This window comes from Elephantulus edwardii, unplaced genomic scaffold, assembly GCF_000299155.1.
Source record: "Elephantulus edwardii isolate Elephantulus edwardi_28Jun2011 unplaced genomic scaffold, EleEdw1.0 scaffold00068, whole genome shotgun sequence".
NCBI lineage: Eukaryota > Metazoa > Chordata > Mammalia > Macroscelidea > Macroscelididae > Elephantulus > Elephantulus edwardii.
In genome coordinates, this window is record NW_006399818.1 from 2236165 (window position 1) to 2245340 (window position 9176).

The window sequence follows — 9176 nt, forward strand, 5'->3', positions numbered from 1 at the left end:
CATCCGCATAACGCAGGTTGTTGATAAATCGTCCACCAATCTTGACCTCACATTTCTCCTCATAGAGCCCAGCCTCCCGGATAATCTGTTCTGCATATAGGTTGAAAAGGTATGGAAGGATAAGGAAAAGAAATTAAAAGTAAAAACTTTAATTGCTGTCCAATTGGACCCAACTTCTAACTGACCCATCAGTGGGTTTTGTTATTGTTGTTGCATGCCATTGAGTTGACAGCAACCCATAGTGACCCTTTAACTGTCTCTCTGAAACTTGCCCTATCCTGAGCCAATCTCACCATCTCTGACATAACTGACCTCATTGCGACAATAAGTGTTTCAGTCCATCTCAGAGGAAGGGTCTTCCTCTTCTGCACTGACTTTTTACCTTTTCCAAGCATGATGTTCTTCCTGATGGACTAGTCCTTCCTGGCAGCATGCCCAGAGTATGTGAGACAGAGCTTCAAAATCCTTCCCTCCTGGTTTCACCCTCTCCAAGACAGACCTGTTTATTCTCTTGACAGTCCAAAGTATGCTCAATACTCTTCTCCACCACCACAGCTCAAAGATACCAATTCTTTTCCTGCCATCCTTAGTCCTTGTCCAGCTTTCAGATGCATAGCAAGCAATTGAGAAGACCATGACCTGGATCGAGTGCACCTTAGTCTCTACCCTGCTATCATTGCTCTTTAGCTCTCTGAAGAGGTTCCTGACAGCAGACTTTTCTTAAGCAACTTATCTTTTGATTTCCTGACTACTGGTGCCAAGAATGTTGATTGTGGACAATGAAATCATTAATGACTTCAATTCTTTCTTCACCTACCATGATACAGCCCATTGTTGGCCTGGTGATAAGGACCTTTGTTTTCTTGATGTTTAGTTACAATCCATATTAAAGACTGAAGTCTTGACTTACAGCAGCAAGCCCTTCAAGTCCTCCTCAGTTTTGGCAAACAAGGTTGTGTCATCTGCATGACACAGGTTGTTGATGACTCTTCCTCCAATCCTGATGCGACATTTTTCTTCCTCAAGTCCAGCCTCCTGAATGATCTGTTTTGCATATAGATTGCAAAGATGTGGAGAAAGGATACATCCATGATGCAATCCTTTCTTGATTTTGAACCATGCACTGTTCCCTTGCTCTGTTCAGACAACAGCTTCCTGGTCTAGGTATTGCATGGAAGAGATTGCCCATCTTTCTCTCCTGCAGAACTGCTGGTGGGATTTGAACTATCAAAGAGACTTGGCCTACCAGCAAAGTAGGTTCAAATCAAAGAATCACGGTGAGTGCCCTCTGCTGGAGAGAGCTGCGTGATGATGTCACATAAGTATTCACTGCTATTCTACCCCCACATACACACACATTCATTTCACACCACCAGCCCCATTCCTGGCTCTCCTCAATAGACCCATCCAGTTCAGCCATGCCAGTGGCTCTGGCAGGAAAGGATGGTCCAGAACTACTTCAATCCCTACTATATCCTGGACTTCTCCCAGTTGTGGATGATGGCAGTGAGTCTCTGAAGATGATACGTGCTCACAGTGAACTATTTCTGAGACTCAGCCCTGACTCTTAACATTCCTGTGACTGGACTGTTAATCCATAAAGATGTGACTTGACTGGTAAAGATGTGACTGGACCCATCTCTTTGAACGTGGTGAGGCAAACGGCATAAAGGAGTGGCTGAAGTTTGCTTCGGGCTTGAGACCAGAGAGACCTGAGTCACTTCCGGTGAGAGGTGCTGCTCCCACGAAACCTTTCCGAGTCATTCTCTAGGCCTCAGTTGTGGCTGTGACACCTCATCGTGGGGAAGTGAGGAGGAAGGAAGGGGGCGTTCCCCCAGAGCACCCAGCCACCACCCGCTTGGCTGTGGTCTGAGAGGTTGTCAGCAGCAGCTTCCTTGAGTCCTGGGCCATGGCCCTTTGCTTTCTCTCCGCCCAGTTCCTCTGTTCCACAAACTTAGGAGGCCTTTGAGGTATAAGCCCTGCTCCTCACCATTATGGCCTCCATTTCCCCCCACTTTTTCTCCTTTGACATCTTCTTCTCTTTTCTCCTGGCTTTGCCTTTGTTGCTGTTAGGTGCTGTTACATTGGTTTCGCCTCTTGGCGCCCATACCTGGTCCTGTGACGGTTTTCACCATCATTGACATGTTCAGTCGATTGCTGAAGCCTGTGTTTTGAGTGCCTTCCAACTTGGGGCCCCATCTTCCAGCTGCACGTTGTGGGGTTTTCATTGACCAGTTTGCTGACGGCAATCCTTAGGTCTTTCCCCTCTAGTCAGTCTTGGTCAAGAAACTCCACTGAAACCTGTCCAGGAGGCATGATGCTGCTGGTATTTAAAACACCTGCGTGCGGCATCGAAAGCCATCACAGCTCAGGATGGCAAACTCTCAGATAAGTGGTAGCCCTTCGCCATAGACCTTGGCCACGGCACCCCTGTCATCACTCAGCCTAGTGGTGGCCCCCAGAATTAAAGACCTATTTCCCCGCCGGATGTTGTAAAGTTGACTTTTGTGGAAATGAGGCTTCACTGGTTTGGTTTGGTTTTTTTTTTTTTTTTCTCTCGTGTTTATATCAACCCCAGGCTGTGGGCTGGTGGGCTTGGGCTCTAGCTTGGGAGCTCCACAGTGTCAAAACATAGTGAGCTTAGGTCGGTCCTGGTTTCTCACTGTGAGGCCGCAGCTTCGGGGGTGGGGGGGTGGTGGTGAATGGAGCACACGCGCAGGAGGGGTGGGAGCGCCTGCAGATCTTGGCTCATAATTGGTCCACTGCAATTCAACTCAACATTTCATTGGCCAAACCAAGTGCCATGGCCAAGTCCAAGTGTGAGTGAGGTGAAAGCCCGCTCTACCCACTCTAGTGTGCTGCTGCAGAGTCAGTTGGGCAAAGAGTGAAGAATTGAGAGTAGTTATCCAGGCTCCATTAGGGCATGGATTGCGTCTCAATATCAAGAAAGAAAAGATTCTTACTACTGGTCTAATAGGCAGTGTCATGATGGATGGAGTGGAGTTTGAAACGGTTAACAACGTCATCTTTCTTGGATCCACAATTAACACCCTTGGTACCAGCAGTCAGGAAATAAGGAGATGTTTTGCACTGGGAAAATTTGTATTTAAGGACCTTTCCAAATTATTGAGGAGTAGTGAAGTCTGTTTGAGGACTAAGATGCATCTGATTCAGACCATAGTCTTTCCAGTTACTAGCAATGCATCTGAGAGCTGGACAGTGTATAAGGGTGACAGAAAAAGATTTGATGCCTTTGAGCTGTGGTGTTGGAGAAGAGCACTGAACATCCTATGGACAGCCAAGAGAATGAACAGATATGTCTCAGAGACAGTGCAGCCGGAGTGCTCTTTGGAGATTAGAACGATGGGGCTTCACCTCACATACTTAGGGCATGTTGCTAGGAGGTGATATTCCTTGAAGAGGGACATGATGCTGGGAAGGGTGGAGGGTTGCGAGGAAGACCCTCAACCAGGTGGATTGACATGGTGACTGCTGCAGTGAGCTCTTGTGTGTCAGGAAGTGTGAGGATGGCTCAGGATAGAACAGGGTTCAGATCTCTTGTTCATAGGGATGCTATGAGTCGTGCTCAACTCAATATTACCTAACAACAACAACATAGGGCAGCTCCTAATTCATCCTCAGAGTCTCTGTCACATTGGCGGGGGACAGTGAAGGGGTGATGGGTTGTAACTCCATGAAACATGCCTGTAGGAAACACAGGAGTTCTGAAGCATCTTGGCTGGTGGAAGCACTGGGTATGAAACACCCGGGCACATGTTCTCACTGTCTTCTGATCCAGTTTTGACCACAAGAACTGTATCAATGTTTGGGGCGGGGGTAGAATAGGAGAGGGGTGACTACTTTCCCACCTGGGATATGAACTGAAGGCCCAGCAGTTTCATCTATTAGACCATCTAGGGAGCTCAGGTGCTCTAGTGGGTAAAGAGAAACACTGCCACCCCAAAAGCTGACAGTTTGAATCCACCAGCTTCTGCTAGGGAGAAGATGGGACAGTCTCCTCCCATGTGTTTTACAACCTCTGAAAACGTGCTAGAGAGTCAGCTGTGGGTTGCTTCTGACTCAGTGGTAATAAGTGAGCCCACCAAATCCATAACAATCTTCTGCGCTCTGGAGTGGGTTTATCTGTGCATTCATTTAGTGTTAACAATGTGCTGCTCTCTGAAATGGGAATTCCCTGGGAAACAGTGTGTGCTGACATCCTAGCTAGAAGGTTGATAGTTCAGATCCACCCAACAGCAGTGTGGAAGAAAGGCCTGGCAAGCTACCTGTTAAGATTAACTTTTTTTGCTGTTGAATAGACCCTGACTCAGGGATCCTATCTGATAAAGGGAAACTGCCCCATAGGATTTCTGAGGCTATAATGTTTACAGGGAGCTCTGTTGGCCTAGTGGTAAGAATCTGCACTGCAATCCCAAAGGCACATGGTTCAAATCTGCCAGCTGCTGCACGCACAGGAGGATAGGCAGTCTCCTCCTGTGCAGTTACTGTCTCTGAAAATCGGCTGAAGAGTTAGCTGTGGGTCAGTTTGGACTTGATGGTACACAACAGCAGCAGTGTTTACAGAAGCAAATTGCCACATCTGTCGTCTATGGAGGCACAGGTCACTATGAACTGTTAACGTTTGGGTTAGCAGGCAGGTACCACTGCTATACCAGCGCTCCCTCTGTAAGATGATACAGCGTTTGAAAATCTTATGAAGGTTCCATTCTGAAACACATAGGATTGTCATAAGTCACAATTGACTTGATGGCATTGAATGAACAGATTTGAAGTGTTTGGGGGGGGGAATCAATAATTTGAGACAACTATTAGCAGTTCTGGAGAGCTCTGGTGGCCTAGTGACAAGATGTTGCACTGCAATCCCAAAGGCATGCAGTTCAAGGCCACCAGCTGCTCTACGGGAGAAGGATGGGTATTCTCCATCCATGCAGTTAACTGCCTCTGAAAACCTGTCAGAATCTGGTCAGCTATGGATTGCTTCCTACTCAGCGTACACCACCAGAGTACAAAGGCACCTGTGGCATAGTGGTTAAGTTTTGTTACTTGTTGCTGTGAACAGCAGCTCTTAACCCTGCCCCATCCTGAGCTGATCTCACTGTCTCTGACACAGCTACCCTATTATCCCAGCCACTGAGGCAATCCATGTCATCCGGGATCTTCCTCTCCTGCGTTGTCCCTCTACCCGCCAAAGTCTGTCAGACAGAGCTTCACAGTCCTTGTGTCATCGGCTGCTAATCGAACTCCTGAATCACTCTGTAGGAGAAAGTTGTGGCAGTCTGCCTGTGTAAAGATTACAGCTTTGGAACACCCCATGGCGCTGCCTTACCCTCCCCTGTACATTCTCTGGGCTGGAAAACCCCAAGTTAGGTTTGAGGGGTAAGTGATTCTCGGTGCCAATGAAGAAGATTTTTATGGCTCATCCTCAAATAATCCCAAGGGTGTTTCTATCAGGAACTGGTACCAGAAAGGTGCTGCCCGCATGTCTCAGCAGTGTACTTAGAAGACTCAGGGAATGCAAAGGCCTTTTTAGGTCACCAGGGCGATTGACCATTTTCTAGGCAAATCTTAATGTCTATGGAGAACCTCTCCTTTGAAAGATGATAAATAAAATGTTCTATAGATATTTTGGGCATCTTTGGATGACACAGCTGGTTTGGGGTCCGTAAACGTTGGCAGTTCAATCCCACCCAGAGGTGATTTAAAAACAGGTCTGGAGATCGGCTTCCAGAATATCACAGCCTTGGGATCACTCTGTGTGGAGCAGTTGTACGCCGCACGCAAGGAGTCACCAGAGCCTGAGTCAACTCAAAGGCAGCTAACGCCACATTTTAAGGCATACCCCAACATGCTTTCCTTTAACCTAAAACCAGCATTGCTGGGAGAGACATCATGATGGATTCTTCTAGCAAAATATGGGAAGGGAAGTGAGGAAATGAGAGCTTATTGGATGGTTAGGTACATATGGATTCCCATATGGCAAAGGAGAAAAATTATGTCATGGTTTGAAAGCTGCCTCAAGGGACAAGGAGGAGAAGAGTCATGGGGATGACAAATAAGGTCTCCACCCTTTTCCTGCATTTGACGTGCTGACCCCTTGTCCTTTGCACTCAGGCTGCCCTATGGGACTTCAGTGTTTCCTTGTGGTGATTTTAAAGATGATCCTGAACCCTCTCGTGACTTGACCCCAAGTGGATTTCAGAACTCTATCCCATATTTGGTCTTTCCCATCTGCTGATCTTCCTCAAGAAGCTCTGGTGGTGTGTTAGCATGTGCTGTTAGCTCTAAGATCGATGGTTCGAATCCACCAGTTATACCATGGAATAAAGAGAGGCCGTCTCCTGCTATAACAGTTCACAGCCTTTTGAATCCTGAAGGAAGGTTGCCATGAGTCCAAACTGAATCAATGACACATTATACATTAGTCTTTCTCAGAGAACCCTGGTGACACTGTGGGTGACATGTTAAACTACAACCAGAAGGTTGGAGGTTCAAACCAACTAGTAACTCTGAGAGATAAAGATGTGAAGTGTGCTTTCATTGGGATTCATAGCTCTGGGAGCCTCGGGGGGCAGCTTTGCTCTGTCTTGCATGGTCGCTGTGAGTGGGAGTTGTCTCAATGGCAGTCATTTTAGTTCTTTTGCTTCTGGTCTCCTCAGCCCAGCAGCAAGATCTCACACTTATCCTGCCCCATCAGAACTGAAGGAACTTCTCTACAAATGACTAGGGAGCTCTGGAGACCGCGTCCCAGGGAACTGTGCTGCCTTCTGAAGGCCAGACCATTCCAGTGGTTCAAATCCACCAGGGGTTCTGCAGAAGAGAGATGGCCTGTCCCCTGTGATTTGCCGTGTCAGAAACCCAATGGAGGGTAACTCGGCGCCCATTATGTCTTGATTGCAATGAGTTTGCAATCAGTTACCAGCAGTGCATTCTTAGTAAACACTAGGAAAACAGATTCTTTCTTCTACTCATTGACATGAAAGTCCTTAAAGGGTTGGAGTTTAGAAATTGGCAATGGAGGAAAGCATCCTTGAAAAGGTCCGTTTAGCATGGCCACAAAGGATGAGTTCACTAAGTTCCAAAGCCAGGGAACAGCATTTTAGACAGAAGGAACAGTACTTGCAAAGTCCACACCAGAGTAAAAAAAGCCAGCATTTCTTCCACAACTCACTCTTTCTTTCTTTCTTTTTATCTTCTTTCTTTCTTTCTTTCTTTCTTTCTTTCTTTCTTTCTTTCTTTCTTTCTTTCTTTCTTTCTTTCTTTCTTTCTTTCTTTCTGTCTTTCTCTCTCTCTCTCTTTCTATAAAATCTTTGAACTTGTCACAAAAATCAGTAGATTGGGTGCACTCTGCATCTGGGCATTGTGCTGGGTTATAAATATGCTGAGAATACAAAGATCGATATGACAAAGTCTCTTAGGTAGTAGAAAGACATGAGTACATTGACTACTTTCCAGCAACTGCATTACTTACGATGCAAACAGTTAACACATTTAGCTGCTAACTCTGAGGTTGGAAATTCAGGTCCACCCAGAGACAGATCAGAAGACAAATCTACTTCTAGAAAGTCAGTCATTGAAAATCCTCTGGAGCAGAGTTGGACACACCCACGGTTGTCTTACTTGAATCTTACTTGCCTGGCTGACACCCCTCCTTTTTTTTTTGTTCTTTCATTATCCTCAGTCCTTTATACAGTGAACTGATCATGAGGCCCAGCACTTGAAAACAAATGCTGGATTAGAGAGAGACAGGCCAACAGAGAGGTTGATGAAATGGGCCAGAGGAGACTCCAGTGTTGAATGAGGAGTAATTGGAATGGGGACTAGTTATACAAGTGGTCAATCCATTAATACTATTTTATTCCACTCTAACTAACCCTGTCACTTCAAGCATCTGCCTAGCAAATACAAAGCTCATGGGACTTCCCTATGTTTCTGAATCACAGCTGCTTTGAACAACGCAGTGGCTCAGCTGTCAGTGAAGAAAGCCTGTTGGTGGTTGGAAGTGAAAGTTACTTTTTATTGGCTTCACTGCGAGTCGGGGTTGGTGGAGGTGAATCTTGGAGCTCAGTGGTTCTTGATGTCAGATCCCTTAGATGCTGTCGGGAGCCAGTGGAGTCGAGTTGATTCCAGCTCATGGCGACTTTAAGTGACTGAGTAGAACTGTCCCGTGTGGTTTGCTAGGCTCCCATCTTTATGGAGGGAGCTCTGGTGTCATCGTTCATGGAAAGTTAATGAGTTGCACTGTTAACCCAAGGACTCTGTGGTAGTTCTCCTACGAGAAAGGCTGGGTGGTCTCCTCGCATGCGATTTATAGCCTCGGACACCAGCTAAAGGGTCACCTGTGATGTGATTCCATCTTGACAGCAGTGAGTTGAGTTTGAATCTTTATGGAAACAGATTGCCGTGTGTCTCTCAGAGCTGCTGAGCATGTTTGAAGCGCCTTTCGCTTAGCAGCTGAGAGTTTAAGTGTTTGGGCCACCTGGGCTCCTTCAGTCCCTTGGCTGTGTTTTGTGACTCCCGAGGCCCCCTCCGGTCCCCCACCTCACTCTGGCCCCTGCCTCTGACCTGCCCCTCTCTCCCCCTCCGCCCCCAGGCATGGAGAGTGCAATCACGCTGTGGCAGTTCCTGTTGCAGTTGCTGCTGGACCAGAAACATGAGCACTTGATCTGCTGGACCTCGAACGATGGTGAATTCAAGCTCCTCAAAGCAGAAGAAGTGGCCAAACTGTGGGGACTCCGAAAAAACAAAACAAATATGAACTACGATAAACTGAGCAGAGCCCTGCGATACTATTATGACAAGGTAAACTTGACCTTGCCGAAGGCTGGGGGTGAGGGTGGACGCTCCCTCCCGTCTCATTTATGAAAACAAATATGCTGTGTGGTGAATCCAACTAAAAAAATTAAACACATCATTTGTGCAGTAATTCTTTTGAAGAAAATGAGCATAGTTTAGTTTATATATCTGTAAAACTCTGGTGGCCTGGTGGTAAGGAGTAGTGCTGTCAGACCTAAGACCCATGGTTCGAATCCAATAGATTCTCCATGGGAGAAGGAGGCTCAGTCTCCTCTCATGTAATTTATAGCCTCTGAAAACCTGTTGGAAGGTCAGCTATGAGGCTCCTATTCAAAAACATATGACAATAGTCTATGTATATG

At 46.6% G+C, this 9176-nt stretch overlaps 1 protein-coding gene across 1 annotated transcript in view; it reads left to right on the plus strand.

The window, feature by feature from the left end:
- ELK3 (ELK3, ETS-domain protein (SRF accessory protein 2)) overlaps positions 1-9176 on the plus strand; it is a 110641-nt gene that overhangs the window by 39991 nt on the left and 61474 nt on the right. The window contains exon 2 of the mRNA XM_006888495.1: positions 8612-8820. Within this exon, the coding sequence (XP_006888557.1) occupies positions 8614-8820 (207 nt within the window). The 5' untranslated portion in view covers positions 8612-8613. The remainder of the gene's footprint in view (positions 1-8611; positions 8821-9176) is intronic.